The sequence below is a fragment of the Anolis sagrei genome, chromosome X, assembly GCF_037176765.1.
Source record: "Anolis sagrei isolate rAnoSag1 chromosome X, rAnoSag1.mat, whole genome shotgun sequence".
In the NCBI taxonomy this organism is placed as follows: domain Eukaryota; kingdom Metazoa; phylum Chordata; class Lepidosauria; order Squamata; family Dactyloidae; genus Anolis; species Anolis sagrei.
In genome coordinates, this window is record NC_090034.1 from 41,376,698 (window position 1) to 41,401,504 (window position 24,807).

The 24,807-nt window shown below is 41.9% G+C and overlaps 2 protein-coding genes across 10 annotated transcripts in view; one reads left to right on the plus strand and one right to left on the minus strand.

Moving 5' to 3' along the window:
* The first annotated feature begins 434 nt into the window (after positions 1-434).
* Positions 435-24,801, plus strand: CCDC92 (coiled-coil domain containing 92). Of its 9 annotated transcripts, none has more exons than XM_067473243.1 (5): positions 435-631; positions 7,579-7,679; positions 17,985-18,134; positions 18,929-18,970; positions 20,014-24,801. In XM_067473243.1, the coding sequence occupies exons 3-5, from the start codon at positions 18,005-18,007 to the stop codon at positions 20,787-20,789; spliced, it is 948 nt and encodes a 315-aa protein (XP_067329344.1). In that variant the 5' UTR covers positions 435-631; positions 7,579-7,679; positions 17,985-18,004; the 3' UTR covers positions 20,790-24,801. The 9 variants fall into 9 exon arrangements, with proteins under 9 accessions (XP_067329344.1, XP_060641531.1, XP_060641535.1 ...); XM_060785550.2 differs by lacking the exon at positions 435-631 and adding an exon at positions 6,984-7,100; XM_060785548.2 differs by lacking the exon at positions 7,579-7,679.
* DNAH10 (dynein axonemal heavy chain 10) overlaps positions 24,119-24,807 on the minus strand; it is a 33,455-nt gene continuing 32,766 nt past the window's right edge. The window contains 1 exon segment of the mRNA XM_067460726.1: positions 24,119-24,265. Coding sequence (XP_067316827.1) covers positions 24,119-24,265 — 147 coding nt within the window.

Genomic DNA, 24,807 nt, shown 5'->3' on the forward strand with positions numbered 1-24,807 from the left:
AACACTGCTCTACGGTTCCTGAGAAGTTTATAAAGGGGCTGCAGACCACATGCTCTCATCTTCTCGCCCCTTTTGACTATGTGACCCGTTGAAAGCTGTCTTGTTGTAAGAGAGCTGTCCTGGCCGGATGGCACAGAAAATTACCTCAAACATATCTGAAACTGGACTGATAAGCTTTGTACCTCTGTGTGCTGAACACATGAAGGTTGCATACCTGTCCCTCCAATTCATCTCTTTCACATCAGAAGATTGGAACAGTTGCTGGAAGTGACACTATCCCCTCACAAACTCGTCTCCAAAGCCAATGCAAACAGCGTCCCTGAGCTGCAGCGAATCAGGTGCCGTAATTCCCTCCAACACGGAAGCCCCGCCCCTTCTCTCTTCCCCCCTCCCTTCCAAATGGGCGGAGCTTCTCAAGAGTGGGCTGGGAAGAACCAGACGCTAGGAGGGGCTGCGCCAACCCCGTTGCCAGGGCAACACGGTTGCTGTTTGGCCGGCTGCACCTGAGCGCCTGCGCAGTCGCCTCTCCGCGCGACGTCAACCCAGTCCCCTGGTTTGCCCGCCTCGAGGCCGGAAGAGTAGGAGCAGCGCTCCCCGTTCCTCCCGGCATGCACCGCTCTGAACAGTGCAGGTATGAGGGGGAGCGCTGGGGCTCTTGAGGGGAGGGGAAGGGTAGGCCGCAAGAAGCCCCCCAACCCCCTCCCAGGAAGAGAAAGGACAGCCAAGGTTCACCTGAAGGCCCTCAAAGGCCCGCCTCTTGGAAGCTGAGCTGGGTCCGCCCTGGCTTGGACTCGGGTGGGAGCACCACCTCCACCTTCAGCCCACCAGTTCCAAGCCTATGGCACTCTGGGAATTGTAGTTCAAGGAGGTACTAGGGCTTTTCTGAGTCAGGGACCGTGAAAGACATTGCAAAACTACACCTCCCAGGTGTAATAATAATAATATGATGTTGTCCAAGGCTTTGATGGCAGGAATCACCGGGTTGCTGTGAGTTTTCCGGGCTGTCCGGCCAAGTTCCAGAAGCATTCTCTCCTAACGTTTCACCTGCATCTTTTGCAGGCATCCTCAGAGGTTGTGAGGTCTGCTGGAAACTAGGCAAGTGGGGTTTATATGTCTGTGGAATAATGTCCAGGGTGGGAGAAAGAACTCTTGTCTGTTTGAGACAAGTGTGAATGTTGCAATTGGCCTCCTTGATTAGTATTAATGGCCTTGCAGCTTCAAAGCCTGGCTGCTTCCTGCCTGGGGGATCATTTGTTGGGTGGTGTTAGCTGGCCCTGGTTGTTTCCTGCCTGGAACATGAAAGACACTGCAGACTAATTCAACCAGGGAAGTCAGCCACAGCAGAGGACCTGATGAACCAACCTGGACACAGAACATTATTGGAGAACACGGAAATGCTGGACTACTTTAACAACCACCATGTCAGCCTATTATTTATTATTTGTATTTCCAGCATTTCTACCCCGTCCTTCTCAGGGACTCAGGATGGTTTACATCTTATTTATTATTTATTTATTTATTTACTGCTCTTATATACCGCAATTCTCAGCCCGAGGGCGACTCATTGCGGTGTACAACATAAAAACAGGTGCAAATTACAAGACATAGTGCAAGATATCCACAATCATCATTATCAAAAACATCTTATCAAACATCAACAATACTACAAAATTTCTACTACATTCCGAGTCGTCTCATCGTCAAACCCACAATCCGATATCATTTCCGTTGTTCCATTCCTATGGTCAAATCTCCAGTCATTGCACTTCTTGATCAAATGCCTTCTTAAACAGCCAGGTCTTTAGCTTCCTGCGGAAAATCAACAGGGAGGGGGCTAGCCTGATGTCCACGGGAAGGGTGTTCCACAGCCGGTTTACATCTTGGCAACAATTTGATGCCATTACATAAAAAACAAATACAACAATATAACAACAATTTAAAACAATAGATAAAACATTAAAACAATTTAAAAGCATTTAAAAGCAGACTACACATTGAAAGCCACATGAAGCACATGGGCAATTTCAACAGAAAGGAGGAAACCAAGAACATGAACAAAATCTGGCTACCAGTACTTAAAAAACTCTAAAATCAGGACAGTAAATAAAGAACAACACTCAGAAAACGAGAATTCCAGACAGGAATCAGAGCTAGCAAACACTTCCCAATAAAGGATCCCCCAGGCAGGAAGCAGCCAGGCTTTGAAGCTGCAAGGCCATTCAGTGCTAATCAAGGTGGCCAATTGCAGCATTCACACTTACCTCAAGCAGACAAGAGTTCTTTCTCCCACCCTGGACATCATTCCAGAGATATATAAATCCCACTTGCCTAGTTTCCAACAGTCCTCACAACCTCTGAGAATGCCTGCCACAGATGCAGACGATACGTCAGGAGATAATGCTTCTGGAACATGGCCATGCAGCCCAGAAAACTCATAATATAAAAATAAAAATATTTTTTTATTTCTTACCCACCTCTCCCAGCGGCTCGAGGTGTAATTAAAGGAGTGCCAAATCACATTTGTGCTATAGTGTAGATGTCCCCAGAGCTCAACATCATTATTAGTTTTATATATATATATATATGTATATATATATTAATATTAATATTATAATACAGCTACAGTACACAAATGTTTTTAATGTTTATGTATGCATATAATTTATTCATGTCTTGTCATTGAATGTTTGCTGTATATATGCTGTGCTCCGCCCTGAGTCCCCTTTGGGTGAGAAGGGTGGAATATATATGTTTTAAATAAATAAATATTCAAACAACCCACCACCCATGTTGCAGTTACCCCTCATCCCGCCCCCAGTGCACCCACCACCTTGTAGAGTTTATGCTCATTTTATTAACCCTTTACAGTTCTAGGTCAATAGATTTCTCTTGTTCTTATTTCTTAATCTCTCCTGTCAAATATGCCATAGCCAGATTTTAGTTTCGTCCAAAAACTTCATGGCTTGCATGTTTAAATGTAGTAGACATCTTTGCCATCTGTGTGTAATCCCACAGTTTGTCCCTCCAATTTTTAAAGCTTTGTGTTTTTTCACCTCTCCAATCTTTGGCAATCATTATACACGTAGCCGCAAAACTGTACTGGCAAATTTCTTTTTCCGGCTGCTCTAGATTATCTCTGAATAACCCTCATAGGCACATCCCTGTATTTTTGAAAACTTTGTTGTGGATCATTTTATTTGTTTCCTTAATAATTATTTTCCAATAAGCCTGCTCAACATCATTATTTGAATCCTTGAATTGCAGTGCTGGAGAAAACCAACGCCCACCCAGTCCAACCCCATTCTGCCAGGCAGGAAAAGCACATGCCAAAACCCTCCTAACAGATAAACATCCAGCCTCTGTTTTAAAAAAGAGAGTGAATGGCTATCATCATCATCATCGTTGTTGTTGTTATTGTTGTTATTTCTGTCCCGCCTTTCTCACTGTAGTAACTCAAGGTGGCTGAAGATAACATGAAGTCCAATAATAAACTTTAAAAACAAGGCAATTATTTAATTATTAAATTTTGTTGTGTCACACAACAAAGTTAAAATACAGTTCAAATCCCCTCCCCTGTAGACTGGAATGCAAAGGTCTGGAATATACAGACCTGTGAAGGAAGCTTGGCGCAGCTTTGAGACCTGGAGACAAAGAGAAGATGGCCCCGTCTACACCGACCATTTAACACGGTTTCAAACCAGTATTGGAGAAAATGGTTTCTCTGTGCAGTTGATTAGACAAGAAATCCTGGAACCAGTTTGAAGCCCAGATGGGAATGACACAAACCACAGAGCACTGATGTACATTAAGGGCATTCTTTTGTGTGCTTTTGTGGGAGTTTGTTGTCTGACAGCCACAGCTTGAAGCTGCCTTTGAACTGCATTAAATTGTCAGTGTAGATGGGGCCTCAAGTCTCCTTCACCAGGTGTAGGGCATGCAGTGCCTAGTAGTAAAGTAGAAGAGTAGGTACTACTCAGAACATGGGGTGGAAATACCTCATCCACATCTTTAACCATTACATTAATAAAGTTAAAGGTTACCCCTTGACATTAAGTCTAGTCAGTCCAAATCTGGGGGGGTGATGCTCATTTCCATTTCTAAGCTGAAGAGCTGGCATTGTCCATAGATGCTCCAAGGTCATGTGGCCAGTATGACCCCATGGAGCGCCGTTTCCTTCCCGCTGGAGAAGTACCTATTGATCTACTCACATTTGCATGTTTTCGAACTACTAGGTTGGCAGAGGCTGGGGCTGACAGCGGGAGCTCACCCCGCTCCCCGGATTCGAACCAGCAACCTTTTGGTCAGCAAGTTCAGCAGCTCAGTGGTTTTAACTCGCTATACCACCTGGGCTACCTAACTAACCATTACATTATGTGACACAATTTTTGTTCCAGTGTTATAAATGTCATTTCCTAATTGATTCTATCATAAAAAACATGGAAAAAGTTATTAAACTGCAAAAACTTAGTTTTTGTGGGACATCCTACAGCACATTTTGCTCTAGCTTTTCAATGAATATCACATTGAATCTCAACCAATTCAGCCTAGTTTGTGGCAGCCACTAAAACAAAATTTCTGGAGTAGAACAACTTCTTTCAAAGTAAGCATTACACAAATAAACAGGAAATAACACTTTCAAACCAGGAACAGATTTTTTCTAATTTTGTTACATAGTGTTGTTGCTGTTGTTGTTGTTGTTGTTGTTGTTATTATTATTATTATTTATACCCTGGGTTTTTTTTTCTCCACAAAGAGGGCCCAAAGCTGCTTACATTAAAAGCATTTCAATGTGATTTAAAATCCCAAAATACACAAACATTAAAATAGAACCACCATCACCAAGAAGCAAATCATTGCATCTGCTAAAGTGAGAAAATGCCACTGACATGAATGACATTCTGAGGAAACAATTTAAGCAGGACAGTTCTCCCTCAGTGAAAGTGAGGAGACACGTTTCCATCAAATGTCACAAAACTCCAGCCCCTTTCCCTGGAAATATGGGGCATATATCAACATGGCAAAACGAGAAAGCTTCCCATAAGTGAGGAGGGATCTCATAAATCCTTTAAAACAATAAAAAAGAAACATTTGAACTGGAGAGCTTGCCATGCGTAGGAGTATGTTTGAAAGTAAATTCTCTGGCACATACATTTCAAATCCCTCAATGACAGTGCTATGCTCTGACGTTTCACACAGTTGGGAGATATGAATCAGGAACCAACTTCAGCATTGCCCTGGGCAGCCCAGTTTTTCCTAGGTATTAATAGAAAGTGGGTTGACCACCAAAATAAATTCTTGGGAAGTGTGGAAAAACCATTCACTATCAAACATGCACTTAAGGAAAACACTCAGTATGTGAAATGCCATACTTCAGGCAAAGAAGGACAATTTTCCTCAGTTCGATAGGGAGTTGATGCTATACCAAGAGGTATATGTCCATGCATTTAAACTTGCAATTGGACTGTTCAGTTGAGGGGAAATTATGGGTACTGTTGACTTCCCCAAGTCCATAATACAGCCCTAGAAAAGGAACCTGGCCTTCTGCAACCCCAAATTTGGTGTATTGTTATCCATATATGATGTTCAGTGTCGCACGCCAACCTCAAACACACTGTAGAAATGAACTGGTTTATTAAGAAGGGGAGAACTATCCCCTTGTGAACTTCAAGAGCATAGGCACCATGGTATATCCCATGACCCTGTCACACCCGTGTTCCTCCAATATTGACCTTCTCCCATCCATCCCAGGGCCAAATACATGTTTGAAAGCTTCTGGGGCCCATCTTCTGTATATGATGATCTGCGAAATGTGGCATACAGCGAGGCATAATCTTGTCTGTTTGAAGTCATTTGACATTGTCTGAGAGGATGAAATGCCTAGACTTTCTATTTTGGAAGAAAGGCAGAATCTAAATCCAATACCTAGGAAGATAAAAACCCTATGACCCTCCTCTCGGCATATGCAAGAGCATCCTTTTATATATGCAATTAGCACATCTTTGTCCTTTCTTCTCTATTCCATACATATTCCGCCATTGGTGGGAAGGGAAGGATACAGTTCCCTTTAAACTACTTTTTATAATGTCTAGCTACTAAATTGTTACTAAATGTTTTTTTTTTTAATATCATCTTTATTAAAAGTTTCCTTTTGTGACATACAGTGTAATAAATTGAAAAGAAAAGAAAAAAGAAAATAAATAAAAGAAAAAGAAAATAAATAAATAAAAGAAAAAAGGAGAAGAAAAAAAGAAAAAGAGAGATAGCGAAAAGGAAGTCAACGAAGGAGATGTATACCATCTGTCTCCGCTGCTTTTAAATTTTTGCTATCTCTCTTTTTCTTTTTTCTTTTTTCTTCTCCTTTTTTCTTGTTTTTGTTCTCTCTACTTCTCTCTTTCTAGTCACTCTTTATTTTTATTTTCTTTTTCTTTTTCTTTTATTTCTTTTAATTTTGTTCTTTTCTTTTCAATTTATTGCACTGTATGTCACAAAAGGAAACTTTTAATAAAGATTGTTACTAAACGTTATTGGGAGTTTGCTTCCATTGTAATATTGATCTCTTAATATCTTTTAACTGTATTGGATTTTAATTTGTAAGCAACTTTGAGTCCCAGATTTTGGGGAAGTTCAGAATGTAAATAAAAATGATGAGGATATGAACAGGAAGAAAATGTGGTGGAGAAGAGAAGGTCTCCTTCAAGCAAGGAACTCCGGGATGGAGTCAACACGTTTTATCCTGTAAAGGGGAAAGGAATGGAGCAAGGGGGGAAGACATCTTGAAGAGAAGAAGAGTCTCCCCTCACATCATGAAATAACAGAATAGTAGGGTGTTTACATTCCCTATACCAGCAAGATGAGCCCAAATGATGTATGTCTGCTCAGAGACTTCCCCTTTCTTCAATTTGGGGAGGTGCACATTGATTCTGGCTGTTTGGTGACTTGCTCCACTCAAGGTTATGGGCCTCCTCCTCGCTTGGAGCTGCTCCAACAGGGAAGGGCCGGCATGTGTTCTCTCTGATCAGTGAACAAAAGCAAGTGCTTCTTTTCCTACCAGTTATCTCTGCAGTAACCACATTCCAGTTGCCTCCCCTCTTCAGCATTGTGTGAGTGTTTGATGTTTGGTTCCCTTCTGGAGATCATTGTAGGGCACTTAGAAAACAGGGAAGTGCATCGGTGGCTCATCTGCTGCCCCCTTTTCTCAGAGGATCCTGTGACCCCATTGGCAAAATGGCAGGATATAGTTTCATGCCAGTGTAAAGCCCCCTTCTCCTGCATCCTGTCCTTGCCTCTATCCTTGTGTTGTATGATATCTGGGAAGCGTTTCTCTCCTTCGGCTGGTTTCCGAGGAAGGGTTGGCATTTGATCTGGTTTCCCTTTAAGCATAAAGCGAGGGCATCACTGCATTTAAGCTGAGAGTGGGGAGGGGAAGAGATCACCCTATCGCCATCGTCATCTTGAGTCGCAGCAGCAGTCACATCGCATGTGGCTGAGTAGGAAGAAGCGATGGGAGGGTTGTGGTGTGTGTGGGGAGGAGGGCTCCTGTCTCAGCGCAAGCCCAGCTGATTTCCCTGTCACTTGTAGAAATGGTCACCAACCGAGCATTCTCCCTGGAAATGGAGCTTCTCCCACCTACCTAGCTGGCTGGCTGGCTCTGCTCTGCGTGCTTCATCAGCTTAAGTAAGGTAGGGCAGACAGGCTGGTGAGTCTTTCGTATTTGCTGCTACTGGCTGGGAAAATGTGCCATTTGCCAATACAGTAGATGTTTTGAAATCAGAAGAATGTGTTTGAAAAGGTATCTTTAAAAGGCAGTACGGAGGGACTTTGACAGATCTGAATGTAGACTGTGAGGTGGTTGTCTGCATTGCAGATGCTAAGAGATGCAAGAGACTTGCTAGCTTTTAGGGATGTACAATTGAATTGTCTTCTTTAATGTTGCTCTCAGGATCTTATAGCAATGTCTTCTTTTAGGTATTTCATGTTTTGGCTATAACTAAATAGTGAATGTTTTAAGAATATGTGCATGAGAGTGTCAGTTTTAAGACTGTGTATCCTCTCATTTTCGGTAATAGAACACTTAGTGTTGATGACTGTCTTGTTCTCTTCCTGTATTGGTTTTCTGTCTTTGGAACATCACATTACTTGGTATGCTTGAATCATCTACCCACATTATTTTGACTGATTGAGGAAATAAATTGCAGTGTGTTTCCCACTCTTTACATGTTTTGGGGGCTTGGAAATGTAGACATGATTGTTGTGGACTGTTTTCAACTTTAAAAAGGCAGCCATGTCAAAGAGCGGGCTTATCTATACAGTATTAAAATGGTTAAAAATATTTACAGTCAGATTTGTCCGACCTCTGAATAATTTTCACAGCTGCTGTCCGCTTTAACAATTTTTTCTGCAAATTACACGAATATATTAAACACTACTTGTACGTAACTTGGAAACATGAGTTTGTAATACTACTTTAAGGTTTTTATTAAAGTACAGGGCATTATTATTTAACTGACCCAGTAATCCTTTATCATGTAAAACTACACAATGTTGAATTGACACTTTGTAATGGATAGGCAGACAAAGAATTTCCAGATTTCATTCTTGTTAACTGTCCAATTCTGGGCTCTGTTACTTCTGAAGACTGTTGATGGGGCGTGAAGCATTAGAATAACAGAGGGATGAAAACTGATTTCAGGATTTGCATGATCTGTCTTTCTCTTTAGAGTCCATGCTTTAAGACCTCAAACTTTCAGAAAGTTAGAAACTATTAAAGATCTTGTCGGTTAATCCCAACTATAGTAGACCCATTCAATCATCACATAGGTAGTCTAGTCAAGTCTAACATCAGAATTTAGGCCAGCGATTCTTAATAACATGAAAGGTCTGAACCTATAAGACACCACTGATAGGGCCTTTTGTGGTGGTACAGATTTTAGTTTTAAACATCATTCTGTCCATTTTTGGGGGGTAGGCACCACTTGTTTGCTTGTAGTTAGCAATATTTTGGTAAATGGTTAAGAAATAGCATTGAATGTGTGCACATAAATGTCCATCGAACCCCTGTTATTTTGCCCCTTAAGATTTGCATATAGTGTGTTTGGATTTTATTAACAAAACACAGCCTGCCACTCTTATAGTTTGTACAGTGTCTCCTTGGAATAATTCAATAATTGAATGGAGTAATGTGCATAATTCAAAGGAGAGGTAAAGATTTCTGAAGTCACATGGGGCTAAACCTGAATGTGTACTTTCCTTTTGCATACTTTTTCTCTCTCTCCTGCTTTATTGCAGTGTGTAGTTTCAAGCCATCATACTGCAGCATCACCCCTGCTATGGCTCACTCACATACCCATCTTTTGAGGACTCAGATGCATATGACTGAAATACTTCTCCCCCCCCCCCCCCCCTTGATATCATTAATCCCCAAACCCCTTCAGCTGCATCACTGTAAACAATAGAGTTGGATGATGCAGCCCACAGACTTGGGCGGGGCAAAGTTTGCCCTTTGTTTGCAGGAGAGAGGGCCCCCACCCCAAACTTGTTGATTCACCTGTATAGATCGGGATACACCAGTGAAACTTTAAACCAGTCCCCCTTCATAAGGGCTTCTTGTCTCTTTAATTGGAAAAAATACTACACGAGTTTATATTGCTAATTGATCACTATCTATATGCGAATGTGGCAGGAATTTGTGGGAAGATTTGATGGTGGTGAACTTTTATCCCATTTGTCTTTTTACTTAAGTATGGGGCAAGTTTCTAGTATTCATCATGTCAGGAGCGAACCAAGGGTACAGTTGTAATGTATTTAAAAACACAACGTTTTTAAAAAGCGACTAGAAGTTTCTACATAGTTGTATGGTTGCAGTGGTCAGTTACTAATGCTAAAGATCATATGAATGCTAAAGATGTTGCTCAGGTTCACCTGTCCTTGATGGGATGTCTGATTCTGTCTGGCTCTGCCATTGCATTTGGCGTTTGTTAAGTCCTTGTCTGCACTGTACTGGAAGTTAGTGGCAGACTGCCATAGTATGTGACCAGCAGAATGTCTGCCTGCTTTGGAAACACCGCACAGGAGGAATCATCCTGGCAAGAGGGAAGCTGTGCTGGACTTAATGAATCTTGTTTTTTAAATGAAGACTCTCAGTGCACATCTGTATTGTACTCACATGCTTCGGCCACAATGCATTGGTGCAAAATGTGAAAGGTATTTTCTGCTTGGGATAGGTAATAACTTTTAGGACATGATTGGTACCACCATCTTCCCTTGCTTCCATCCCATCCAACAATTGCATAAACATTCATTTATTTTGCCCAAATGCGCAGTCAAGTTTGGCAGTTGTGAAGCACTGCAAAAAAGTAACAATTTGTGTGTTATAGTCTGCCTCTCTTATTTCCACGGGCCGTTTTTGAAAACAGAACAGCCCAGTGTGGCCCTTATCCAGGCTTAAGTAGCCAGGAGTCGAGCCAAGACTCTTTCCTTGATTTAAGGGCTTGAGACTGCAGCCCAAGGGGATTGTATGTAAAATGCTTGAAAACCAATGGTTTGCTTATACAGCATGGGTAAGTATTGCATCGGATGCCCTATATCTTTGTCTTTCACAGACTGTTTTGAGAAAATGTTTCCCCGCCTCAATAAATACAAACAGTTCTCCTAACACATAAAATGCAGGTGGATAGCATTAGGACTGGCTCTGCTATGAGGCAGTTGCCTCACACAGTAGACTTCCATAGAATCATAGAATCCTAAAGTTGGAAGAGACCTCGTGGCCCATCCAGTCCAACCCCATTCTGCCAAAAAGCAGGAAAATCACATTCAAAGCATCCCATGACAAATGGCCATCCAGCCTCTGTTCAAAAACCTCCAAAGAAGGAGTCTCCACCACACTCCGAGGCACAGAGTTCCACTGCTGAACAGCTCTCACTGTTAGAAAGTTCTTTCTAATGTTTCACACAAAAGGAGCTAATTTTGATTGCACTTTTACTGCTAAGTTTGGAGGGAATGGTTTTGCTGGGACTTTGTGCTCCATGTGCCAAAATAACGCAGTCGGTTTAGGGTACTATGCATCTTAAATTGAGTGAGTGGGAGGAAAATTTTGCTGCTCTTCCTTAAGTGTTTCTTGAGCTGACTCTCAGCAATCAGGTTTAGCTTGTTACCTCCTTTGTTTTTCTGTCAACAATTTCCTTCTGTGAATATTTTACATTTTAAAAAAAGATGCCACACTGGAAAATAGCAAGAAGCAGCACTTTTTTCCCTAAGCTCACAGGAAAGAGACAATAATTTTAGTGCTCAGAAGGTTTGGAGCCAGACTAGATTTTTTTTTAAAAAAAAAAAAACAAATTGTAAAGCAGGGCAGGCATATTTATTCAGACTGCAGAGGAACCCCATCTTCTGAAAGTTTGTTTGGGCAGCAATAGTGAATCATGCACCATTCTAGCAAATTTCAGGACAAGAAGTCTCCCATGGAACCCCATCATAGGAAGGAAAAGGTTAAACCCCCCTTCATGGTTGTCTGCATTCTGGAATTTGCTAAACTAAGTCATGGCATCTGCCTTTCTAAAAATCTGCAAAGGTTCATTTAGAAATCACAGACAAACCAAGCTGCATGTAGTCCTTTAACAGAAGGTCTGATTTAATGCATACTTTCTTTTTCTTCTCAGTTAAAATTGCTCACAGTGAAAGCATCTCTCCCATTTACTTAAAAAAAAACCCTCACTTATGGGACGTTGCTCCAGGGATGATTTTTAAAGTGGGCTATAAATAGATACTTTGAAAAATTAAGCCATGCAGCACTAGTCTCAAGCATCAGCAGAGGGTGGGGCACTTCTGCTGCAGTTCTGAAGCCTGTGGACTAAAGCTCTCTGAGATGAAATGTCCAAAAGTGTTTGTGTATAGACCATAGGCTTCTTTATGATGCAGTGTTGGCTAGAACTCTTTTTCTAGGTGCCGATGGATATATTGCCAAACTTTCTGTGTCAGTACTCGGCTACTCAGAAGAGAATACTTAAGCTGGAAAGTGGACAGAAAATAAAAGGTAGTTTAAAAAAATAAAAATGCCATCATATCTTTCCTGGATTAGGGAGGATGAGAAGACACATATCCACACCATACAGGATGATGTGACATAATTGTGAGTTGGGCCTCTTTAGCCTACAGGGGAATTGGTTGTATTTTGAAAGATGTTCAACCTTGAGAAGGATTTAACTCTTATTTCAAAGAAAGGCCCATCTTGTACTATGCCAAGCTTACTTTTCTGATGGGTTAGATAGCATGTTTGCTTGAAATATTATTAACTGCTCTTCACTTAAATAACAGTAAAAACAACTAGCTGTTAAAATTTCACATGCAGGGCATCTTGTTTTTATTTCCCCAATAACTAGTTGTCTCAAGAACCTTTTTTTAAGAAGGTAGGATAGAAATGTAATAAATAACTATGTATTTGTTGTTAGAATCACAGAGCTGGAAGAGACCTCCCACCGAGGCCATTCAGTCCAACCCCATTCCGCCAGGCAGCAACACACAATCAAAGCATCCCAACAGATGGCCATCCAGCCTCTGCTTAAAAACCTCCAGAGACGGAGACTCCCAGGCAGCAGCACATTCCACTGCTGAACCACTCTTGCCATCAAGAAACTCTTCCTAATCATAGAATCATAGAATCAAAGAGTTGGAAGAGACCTCATGGGCCATCCAGTCCAACCCCCTGCCAAGAAGCAGGAATATTGCATTCAAATCCCCCCTGACAGATGGCCATCCAGCCTCTGTCTAAAAGCTTCCAAAGAAGGAGCCTCCACCACACATGTTTCAGTGGAATCCCTTGCCCTTCAATTTGAAACCAGTCTCTAAAACAGGAAATAGAAATGATAGCATAACAGAGCGGGCTGCGTTAGGAACCTTCTTCCAATATACACGTTGAGGATCCCTTATCTGGAATCCCAAAATCCAAAATACTGCAAAATCTGAAACTGTGCATCTGTGTGACTGAGATTGTGACATCCTTGCTTTCTAATAGTTGAATGTATACAAACTTTGTTTCATGCACAAATTTATTTTAAAAAGCCTGTATGACATTACCTTCAGAGTATGGGTATCAGGTGTATATGAAGCATAAAGGAATTGCATTTTAAACTTGAGTCCCATCGCCAAGGTATCTCATTACATATTCGGAAATGTTGGTGTTCCAAATTGTAGAAGACAAATCTAACCACCACCACCATCCCCAAACCCTTCTGGTTTCAAGCATTTCAGAGAAGGTATACTCAACCTGTACTAGTTTTCCATTTGCAGGAAGGTTTTTTAAAAAACATAGTAGCATTGGAAAAGTTACTTTGGGGAGCTTGATGCTTTCGGTCATATGAAGCTTTTTTGGGTTCTCCTGGGCTTCATTTATGTATTTATTTATAACATTTCTACCCTGCCTTTCTCCACCCTGGGGGGAACCCAAGGCAGTTTACACTTAGGCAACTATTTGATGCCTTCAAAAAATGTACAGTTAAAACAAACATTTAAATAGAATTATAAAATACATTAAAACATTTAAACATAAAAAAACAATGCCTTCACTGTTAACCACATTATCCAAAGTCATAGTCTGGGCCATTCCAATTGTCATTACACATAATTCTATATTTATCTATTACACAAGATCTTCAAAGGCTTGATCACAAAGCCACGTTTTTACTTGCTTACGGAAGGTCAGGAGGGTTGGGGCTGCATTTTGGATGCACCTTGGACAAGATGGCTGTTGCTTTAATGTCTAAGTGGTACTAAAGCAGCTGAGGTGCATATGATGTCCAAAGGTGACCCTCGACAAAGTATTTTCTTCCTGTTTGCTTTTTACATTCCTCATTGATTTCATTCTAAAAGTGTCAGTTTTCCAGAAAGCTGCTAAGAAAATAGAAAAAGCATGTTGAGTGTCATGGCTCATTCTCCTGACCCTAGCAGCATATCACGCAGGCCTGCTATTGAGCTTCCTCTTAATTGTTCTTCCTTTATGGCTCCATCGGTGACTTGTCACTGTTACTAAAAATAACTCTGCAGTGATATCAAAACCTGAAGTACTGAGCGCATGGCTGAAGAGTGTCTAGAGCAGCCTCTTTGGAAAATTAGGGCGGGTAGGGCACTCTCCCATGAAACAGTTAGGTGTCAACAGGGAGAGCAAGCACATTCTGATGTGCGCATAGTCTTTTGTAAGGAACATGAATTCCCAGATTCGCATCGTCAGTTCATTGATTCCAAAGGTGGGATGACTGGCATTTTGGGGGCATAGAAAGGGGAACTACAACTTTGTTATGGCAACTGCCATTATTCTTATGTATCCAAAGCCATGGTGCTGTTAAAGGCAATCTGGCCTCCTTTGTTCTATAGGAAATGTAACTTTCCTCTTCTTTCTCCTGATTCCCTTTCAGCATGGCTGAGGAAGGAGATAGCAGGCCTTGTATGATCTTCATCAAAATGTTGCACTGTGGAGTCCTTCCGAGTGCCAGGCAGTCACCCAGACGAGACCTTTTCCAGAATATTCCATTCACTTCCCCTCTCTTACCCATTTTATCTCTCTCTTTCCTCATCAGGGTAACTCAGCATGTCCTCCATGCCCACTTAGTCCTTATGGTTTGTGTCTCCTCTTTCATCCCATGTTAGGATGAATGGGTTTCTTTATGTCTGGTGTACTCCTGCACACCGGGGGGGGGGGGTGTCCCTCAAGCTTTCCAATACTTCCCACATACATATTGATGGTGACATGTTGAAGATTGGCATTTCTGAGAATGAATTTACTTCCAGAACATTTGATTTTTGGGAAAGGTAGATGGAGATAGGCCGTTTTTTAATCATTTTGTGTTATTCAAGCATGCTTTGCAAATCATCTGAAATGTGTGTTATTTGTAAACATTTTATCTCTGTTTTTGCCTCTTATTGTGCAAATGAACACATTTGTTGGCCTAATGGGTAAAGGTTGATTTTCAACCGTTGTTCTCTCACTTTAGTTCAGCATTTATAGGTGGGAGATACCGTAGGTCAGAGCTCTGTCTCACTCAGGCTTGTGTTCTCTCTCCCTCTAGGACATTCTAGCCTTCCAGACGTTGTTGGATTATTACTCCTATCACCCCCATCAGCAGCCAAGCTGGCTGGGGCTTATGAGAGTTTGAGACTCAACAAAACTCTTGCACAGGTTCTCTTCGGGTCTTTCCACACAGCTCTATATCCCATAATATCAAGGCAGGAAATCCCACAATATCTGCTTTGAACTGGGTTATAATGTGGGATTTTTTTGCCTTGATATTCTGGGATATAGGGCTGTGTGGAAGGACCCTTGGTTGCTTTTGATGCTAGGTACTTTCCTAGGCAAGTGCAGTGTAGAACTTCTTTTAAAATCTTGAACTTCTGAGAATGTGTGGACTCCCATCAGGTTTTCTTCTCTTCCATTCCAGTGCCAGCTTCATTTGCCTCTCTGTGTTCTTGACAACATGATAGTTAAGCTAATGGTGACAAAGGTAAAGCAATACGCTTGAGGTTGGCAGCATTGATTTGGTGTGATATACAAGTAGGATTTTGAAGAAAACACAACAGCTAGAATTCTACATGGTTGCACATAGTATATGTGTTTTACATAGAGTATTCTACTTTGGTTCTCCTGTCCCAAGGCTTACAGTTGATCTGCAATAGCCTTTCATTTTTTCCCAGTGGAAATAATTATAAAATGAATATGCATGAAACACAGTTTTTTTCCTTGAGGTTGACAGCCCTTCTCAATTTTTTTCGTAATGTGAAGATAAAAAGCATAATTGCATGGAGAAGTTTGCATGCCAATGGAAGGAGACCCCTTTTTGTCACTGCTCCGTGGGAATTCAGGAAGCACTTAATGTATTGGACAGCACAGTAAAGCTTTTACCTTTGCAGACAAGATTAGACTTGGCTGATAGAGATAATGTAGTCAAGATCTAATGGCAGTGCCAGCAAAGGAGAAGGCTTTGAGGCGGGGAAGGGAACCAATTGGACTGTTTGCAGAGGAGCCAGAAACAGTTCTGCCACATGAATTTCAGGCTGTTAGCTCACTACTTCCCCTGGCACTCCTTTTTTAAAAGTTTGAATGCACTTGACTTGAACATTTAATATGTACCTTGATGGAGGCTGTTTAATAGGTTTCAGAGTTTTGTGCCTTATGTTAGAAATGATATTGGCTCCCTTCATAGGTCCTGAAACCTGAAATGAAAAGCAAGGATTGTCCACAGGTATCAGTAAGCACGCCTTCTTGTGTATTTACCAGTCCTTGGTTGCCTGGGAGGTTTGGTAATGGGAGCAACCAGGCTCTGTGCTGGTTTGAGCTATTTGTTCAATAATAGTTGTCTTTCAGAGCTATCTGTCTGCTAACTCTCTAATTCCCTTTCTGTGCCTCAGGTAGTCCAAGTTTCTCAATCTTGCTTAAGTTCCATAGAGGAAGATGGCTTACAATGTTCAGGCAAGTCAGGAAACTAACCTGTGTGAAAGAAAAATGGGTTGGAATAAGAGTGCATACCCTAAAAGCACCAGATCCCTTCTGATCCTGGAAGCAGAGCAGGGTCAGCCCTAGACAGCATTGGTTGCAAAACCGCCAACAAATAATAGGGGCTGTAGGCCATATTTCAGAAGAACAAAGCACCAAAGCTACCTCTGAATATTCCTTGTCTGAGAAAACCCAGTGACATTCATGGAGTTGCCATCAGACCACAGTCAACCTGAAGGTGCACGCACACACTCACAAGTGTATTCCCATTGAACTTGAGAGCAGATTTCAGGGCAAGTCACAGCCAGGGGAAAAAAGCCATCTGACTTGTGCTGTCCTTCATTGGGTGGCAAATACCATATCTGTATTAGAAAGAAACTCCTTAAATTCCAGAGATGGTCAGTAAGAAAAAGTCTAACCTATTCCTATGACTAGTTAACAGTGAAGTGGTGCCTGTGCTTTACATATTTTACTGTCTCCGTTCTGTCGCCATAAACACTGTCTAGGCCAGACAAATGGAGCACTGGGTTGAGAGGTGGTGTTGCCCAGGACTATGTCAGGTGTTTGTGATATTGGAGCAGGATTGGAACAAGGCCAGTACCCTGTTGTCTGCTATACATTGTCATTCACCCCAGCCTTTGTTGGAAGCTTTATTTCAGCTAAAGCTATTCTCAAGAGTTCAGCTTCAGTTGTGTGAGCATCATAGAGCAGCCTTGGCTCAAATGGAAACCTGCCCACCAGCCTCACGAAGGGAGTCCCTAGAGTTTTGTTGGACCCGTGGCCCAAAAACTTTCCTTTCACAGAGGTGTTTTCTGTAGTGTAAGACGAGAAGCTGCTGGGAAGAGCCTTATTACCTATGGCCACAGCTTGGATGTTTTACGCTTGCTCTTTTTCTTCGGGTGGATGAGGAACAAAATATTTCCTTGGTGAAGCTTCTTTAGACCCCGCTGCACTAGGCCTCCATACTTCTCTGAGCTGCTCAGGTGTGCTCTTGGCTATCCTGGCTAGTGATGGTTTGCTTTGGGTTTTTGAAAGCGTGGCTTAGTTGAGTCTGCTTTTCCCTCTGGGCAGGATTATGACGTCTAAATGTAGCTCTCGGGGGTGACTGGCAGCTCCTACCTAGAAAGCGATGCACAAACCCTTGCAGTTTCTCAGAACTTGATTTCAGTTTCCTGGAGGGATTACCACCTGAAAGTCTGTCTGGCACTAATCCTATAAATCCGTAAACTGCAAACAAAGGTGCACTTAGTCGTTTCCTCCTCTTCCCCTTCATCTTGCCAATGACCACAGTTCCCCCAGTGCACTGGTATTTTCACAGCTGTCAATTGGACTGCAGAATTTAGAAGAGTATCTCAAACTCTGAAGTGTCGGTGGCTGAGCTTTCTGTCCCTTTGCGGACCTCTCTGTGCTTGGGGACATTTTGGTGGGGCTGTGCTTGTTTCATTCTAGGAGAACGAGATTTGACCTCAAAGTGAAATGCGACATCTCACTTTCTCCTTTCTCTCTCCAGCAGATTCACTGGATGCCAGCATGGCAGCATCGAACCTGGAGAACCAGTTGCATAGTGCTCAGAAGAACCTGCTCTTTCTCCAGCGGCAGCATGCTGACACCCTCAAGGGCCTGCATGCTGAGATTCGACGCCTGCAGCAGCACTGTACAGGTAGCAAGGCGCAAACCACATCCCTTCCATCCCCAGCAGTTTCCTCTGGAAGCGACCTCCCTTGCTTTTGTTCCTTTCCGTACTCACTCTCCAGACTATCAAGATCTTTTCCAAAGTGTTTCTCACATGCAGGTTCCATTCAGAAAGGCAAGCTTGGCCATTCTTCCAACAGGGAAGTGACAGGCCAGTCGACTTGGCAGTCCCAACAAAAATATAGGACAGCCTCCAGCCTTCTTATGATTGAGTGGATTGAATAAATGAAGTTTATTGTGATCATCACCACAGAGAAAATGCAAAATATTGCACTACCACTTAAAACAATATAAAATACAATACAGTATAAAGTACAATACAAGATAATAATATAAAATCATAATCCAGTCTTTTACATTATTCCCAAATGCTTACAGCAGCCTTATAGTAACAGCCAATTCTGCAACCGTATTAACTTTAAACTGCTTCACATGGATTATCGACCACCCTTCCCAAAGAGCAGCTCACCTTTTCCTCACTGCTCATTTAAACATGTTTCTAAAGCCTTTGGGCTGCATTTATTTTTGACTGCTGTCTCTATGGGTATCTATTTGTAACCTGGCTTGCATGCCTTTTGGACAGGCAAGGTAGAAATAAGATAAATCAATAAAAGAAAGGCCTTGGTGTGAGATCTGTCACTAAACTCCTTGAAGCAGAGGTTCATAAAAATATTATTTTCCAACCGATATAGCAGCAATTGTTTTCTACATTGTATCTGATGGTCAACTTTCTGCCATTTCCTAATTATGTGTGTTTTTCAGATCTGACATATGAGTTGACGCTCAAAAGTTCGGACTTAACAGGTGAGAGATTTCAACGCATTCCCTTTGGAGCTGGCAAGGATCCAGTGCTGAACTCCTTCTGTCATCCTCTCAGCAAGGAGGGTTATATAGTGTATAAGTGTGTGGGGAGGGTTTATAAAGACTTAAAATAGTGTATAACTACTAAAATAATGTATAAATATTAAAATAAATATAGTCTCCCTACTTTGTGGATTTTCACTTTTCGTGGGTGGTCCTGGAATGTAACACCCACAATAAGTGAGGGAACATTGTACTTGGTAGTAGGAAGGCTAAGTACCAGATCTGCCCCAGAGATCTCTTTTAAGGGAGCTTTGGTAGAAAAAAGCAGCTGAAGTGAAGGCAAAACAAGTAGAGTGGGATGAACCCCCAAGAGGTTGGTGGGAACCTAAACCTTCATAAGCAGAAAAATATAAGCCTTCAGCTACCAAGTCAGAGTGAAAGGAAAAAAAATATATTCCTTGGAAAGTGTAGGGGCATAAAATAAATAAGGACTTCGACCTCCCGAGAAGATTTATTTTCCCCAAAGAAATTGCTGTCTGTTTAACATACCTCGACCCTAGGCTTTTGCCTGGGAATCCATGGCTAATGGTGCCTCTGCCTTGCATTAGTATGTTTATAATCTGTACTGTGTTTATACTGTGATTATACTTTCCTGATTTACACATCTTTGGCCCTACCGTATATCAGACATGCTGATTTGACAGAATGTCCTGCTGTTTTATGTCTTAGTTTGATAAACTCTTCGAAGCTGGCAATTCTGACAGCTCTCTTAGACTCTGTTGAGGCCTGGTGGATTATTATGCCTTGAAACAGTCAAGGATTTGGGAGCATAGACTACATATTAGCCACTTTTCTCCCCAGTAGTTTTGTTACAATTTCACATCTGTTCCAAAATAGTAGAAGTGGCTATGTGCTATTTCTTTTACTTAAGCAAAGCAGATAACATTCCCACAATTTGAGAGTAGGCTTTGGATTCATAGCTGTAGGTCTCTGCAGTTGATTTTTACCTGCTGTAAAATGCTTTCTTTGCTGGCTTTTCCCAGAAAATGGAACCTCAAGAAGTGAAGAGCTCAAAAGAAAATGTGAAGAGCTTGAAGCCCAGCTTAAAGTGAAAGAGGCTGAAAACAATGAGTTGTTAAAAGAACTGGAGCAAAAAAATGCAATGATAATGGTGCTTGAGAACACCATCAAGGAAAGGGAGAAGAAATATTTAGAAGAGTTAAAGATGAAAAGTCATAAGTTAAACATGCTGTCGAGCGAACTGGAGCAGCGGGCGAGCACCATTGCGTACCTCACCTCGCAACTGCATGCGACAAAGAAAAAGCTCATGAGTTCAAGCGGGACTTCAGACAGCTCCCCTTCTGGAAGCCCAGTGCTGTCCAACTACAAACCGGCGCCTCCCAAAGATAAGCATTCAGATACTCCGCGACGTCGGATGAAGAAGAGCCTGTCCACTCCACTCAACCCGGAATTCGAAGAGGCCTACCGGTTAGGATCAGATAACCGCAAGCTGCTCTTACGGGAGCCTGTGGATGCGATGCCTGATCCCACGCCCTTTTTGCTGGCTAGGGAAACCACCGAGATCCACCTTATCAAAGAGAGGCCTTTAGTCATTCCGCCTATTCCCTCAGAACGCACTGCTGCGGAGCCCCAGAGCCCGGCCCGGGAAAAGCCTCACAAGGCCCATGTGGGCGTGGCGCACCGGATCCACCATGTCACACCACCCCAGGTTCAGCCCGAAGTGGAGACCCTCGCGGTAGATCAGGTGAATGGGAGCAAAGTGGTTCGGAAGCACTCAGGCACCGATAGAACTGTTTAAGCAAACTGTTCCGGGGGTGGCTCTGTTATGCACTGTGATCACATGTAGGGGTACTTGCACCTGAAGTCATTTTTCTCCCCCCTCAAACGCCCCCCCCCCCCCATGCATGCCAAATTCTCTATCACTAGATTAACCTTCTTCAACGAAACCCCAATATGACTGTGTTCATATTGCAGAGTATCTACTTAATGAAATGCTGTGGCCAAACTCAGGTGTCTGCCTGACTGCTTGCTTCCAATGCTCCTTCATTTACTCAGATGTGTACCTTCTTGTGGGCAAAGACCCAAGCAACAGGCGCTATTCTGAATCAGTAGTAATGACGGAATCAATTAGCCTCCTCATGGTAGCCTTGCAGCACTTGTGTATCGGCCATTAATGGTTCAAGATATCCCTCTATTTATCGCTTCACAGTCATGATAAATTCTTCTTTGGGGACAGGGGGTGATGTTGACCACCTGCAGTGAAGGAAGACTAGCCGAATGAGGCCGTCCACCCCTCTGCAAGAAAAAAAATCCACCTGGTTTTGATCCCCATGTTCATATTTTCTGTTATGATTTTATTTAGAACTACTAAAATCCCAACAAACTCTATTTTGTTAATCCTGGCTGGTCTTGTTTTTGTGTCCTTTGTTCAGTATTTGGGAAAGTCGCTAATAATCGCCACCAGCTATTTTCCTCCGGGACAGAAGCATGGAAAGGGGGAATATCAAGCCATGAAAGACAGACCCTGTAGATACGCAAAATCCTGCATCCCTACAGTGTAGTGTAAATAGCCATTGTCAGAGTTACGTTACATACCTCCTGCACCGAATACCAACATAGTGCAACATATGCTAACCTCCAAATATGAGCTAGTTACCTCTACCTAGAACAACTCCTAGTGCTATCAATCCAAAGAGAATATGTAACTGTTTAATCTCTTCCTCTTTTTAACAGATTTTTTAAATAGAAAAAGACATGGTATATGACATTTGGGGGTCAGGGGCGGGTAGAGGATGGAAAACTCAGATGGGTTACAAGTGAAAGATGTCTTTAAAAAATCTATAGAAGAGGCAAGATGATTCCATGATGAAAGAATAGGCAAGAAGCAAACTCTAAATGATTTTTTACCATAGTGGATGAGGAGTTAGCCATTTCAAAAATCCTCTTACGTCTTCCAAAAGTCTCCTTCAGTCATCGTTGGAAATTAATTTGAAGTTTAACCCCCCCCCTCCCCAAAAGCACTGATAACACAGCAGAAATGATCTTAATCTTTCTTGGAGGCATAAAAACCAAGTATTATTTCCCTGAAGAATGTTTACGAAAATCAGTTTTCAGGGGTAACCATGTCAGCCTGTTAAAGCAAACTCAGCTTAAAGAGTAAAACCCACAACAGCATAGAAGCTTTGTGCCATAAACATTTCACCAGATGCATAAAAAGATATTACCCTGGATTGTAAATACGTAGCATTGGTGGGGAGAGGGCAAGCAAGGTCAAATGGAACAAAATGCAGAAATTAGAGAAAGTAACAATTATATCCTTAATTGTGGTCTTTCTCAAGGCAGTTCTTGCTAACATAAACATTGCATTTTGCAGCAACAAACTTATGTAATACTTATTTTAAAATCAGCTTATTTTCAAAATAAAGGAAATAGAAATGAACTGCTCAGTTCAGCTATCTATTCTAACCTTCATTTCCATTATATTTTGTTCAAGAGTCCTTTCAAAGTGAGTTTCAGTAGTCAGGCTCCAATGTTCACCCTCTAGTTTTAATGTTGCCATTTCTGATGTCAAATCTGTGTTGATTTAGTTTTCTGTTCAGAGGCTGCCCTATTTGTACAATGTAAAAAACAGGACAGTTTTGCTGACAGATGATGGAATATACCATTGGATTATGATGGCATTTAAGATCCGATTATGACATTAGGCTCAGTCAAATTGTTTCCAGAGTAAATATGGGAACAGAATTAGCATGAGTTTGTTGTGGCCAATAGGCAGTACGTTCGCCTGGGGTTTGCAATATCAGTTGTGGACAGCCACCCAAAACTTATGGAAGTAGAATGTCAGTTTTCAGAATGGTCTGCAACTAATTGATGATGTCAGTGATTCTGTGTGAGCAAGAGATGGCAAATGTTCTGCCATTACCCCTTCCAGGTCTGTCCTGTAGGGCATCATTCATTCCTTGTTGAAAAGCTAATTGTTGAAAAAAAAATTAAGCAGGAGTGCTTTGATTGTGCTTTCCGGCATGGCAGATTGAAGTTGGGCTGGATGGCCCTTGGGGACTCTCCCAAGTCTATGATTCTATTATTCTATGTAGTGGTCAGTATGTTTGCTGATAAAAGGCATGTTGAGTCTATCTTACATGCGCAGGAGGATCCATCAGGCGAAGCCATTGTGTGGACCGAATGATGTTCAGCTTGATGGCTAATTTACGTTTTCAATACTGCTGTACAACTGCAACACCTACACATTGGCTGGGATCCTCTTTTCTTTTTTTACAGGCCTGTGTCTTTCTTGGGATGTTGCACAAGGGGATAATTGCTGCCTCTTTGTGACCCATCCAAACAGACACATTTCCGCCTCTTTCAAGCTCTGGGAGCACAACTCTCGCCATTTCCTGGCCATCCATCCCAGCTACAGTTCTATGGCTGGAGGAGAGAGCAGAGGTTACTCCCACAGATCTCTAGCAACTTGCAGAACCACAACTGGATGCTGCCTGGCCCAGGGCTTGAAAGCCTTGCTGCCATATGTCCAACTCTGCTTCTACAAACTTGAACGGACATCTTATGGGAAAGAAAGTATCTCGCCATTTCTGTAGAACAGCTTCTGCATGCATAGGACACCAACAGGATTCTGATCCATATGTATCAATTAGCTAACACTTATAGACTGGTATTGGATAAACAAGAACAACTACTGGGTGAATGACCACTGTTAAGAATGCAATTGTCACTGGCCATATCAACCCATTTCATTTCCTTCTGCACTTAGTGTTTGCTCACCCCTGCCAACCACATGCATCATGTATCTAATGACAGACCCTAGCCTATGAAAGCTTATGAAAATTATAATGTGTTGTAGTCTTTTGTATTTTCAAATATCTTTGGGGCTTAAAAAAAAACCAAATCGGATTTGTTGCCTGTGCTGTACAAAACACAGTTCTTTATTTTCAAACAAATGAAAGTATTTAAATATTTGTAAAAATCTTGAATTATGCTAGGTAAACACAAATGTTCTTCAAAATCACAACCGATAGTCTTCCAAAGGTAGAAGCAAGTGGAACTTAATGAATTCTGTGTGTGGCTTTTAATATATTTCCCCATCCACAGAATTTGCACCAAGTTCTGCTCCTAATCGGCATTCAACGAGAGGCAAACCCCTTGCAGCACCCAGTGAGAAATATGCTTTGTAGTGAAAAGATCGGCTTCGAAAACCAGGCCCACGCCCATAGCGTTCCTCCGCATGGATGTTGTGTACACTGGGGTCCGGAAAGTGTTCTGACAGGAAACAAATAAGAGGATTTACTACATACCTGCAAGCCACCATTGTCACACATAAGAATTACTTGCCTTGTCTACTACTTCAATATATTATAAAAACGAAGCTTTGTAGGTAGGCAAATTCAAAAGAGTGGGTTTTTTTTCGCTACAGAGCAGACCATAACGGGAAAAGAGGGCATGGCATTCTAAATATGTATGAAGATGAAAGTGCTTTTATAATTATGGTGAAATGAACTGTAATGGGAACCTGGGATAAATCATGCACAACAACATGCTGATAAATGTTTTCTAATGTACTGATGCACTTAGGAGTGAACGGGAAGGCTGGAACAGTCACATTCCAGTTTTTGAAAGCTATCTAGTATTTTCTGGGATGAAGGGGAACATTCAGGAAAAAGGAACTGCACCCACAACTATGTTGAAAAGAGTGTGAACTGTATGTAAACAGAAAATCTTGACTGTAAGTAGGAGAAAGGATTCCTGCATCAGGTTATTCCACGTCGCCTGGAATTAAATAAAGACCTAAGACCTGCTCTTGG

Excerpts from the sequence above, each read along its gene's own strand:
- CCDC92 (XM_067473243.1), top strand. The coding sequence starts at position 18,005 with ATGGCAGCATCGAACCTGGAGAACCAGTTGCATAGTGCTCAGAAGAAC. Across the intron at positions 18,135-18,928 it reads CCTGCAGCAGCACTGTACAG|ATCTGACATATGAGTTGACG; the intron begins GTAGCAAGGCGC and ends TGTGTTTTTCAG. Across the intron at positions 18,971-20,013 it reads CAAAAGTTCGGACTTAACAG|AAAATGGAACCTCAAGAAGT; the intron begins GTGAGAGATTTC and ends GGCTTTTCCCAG.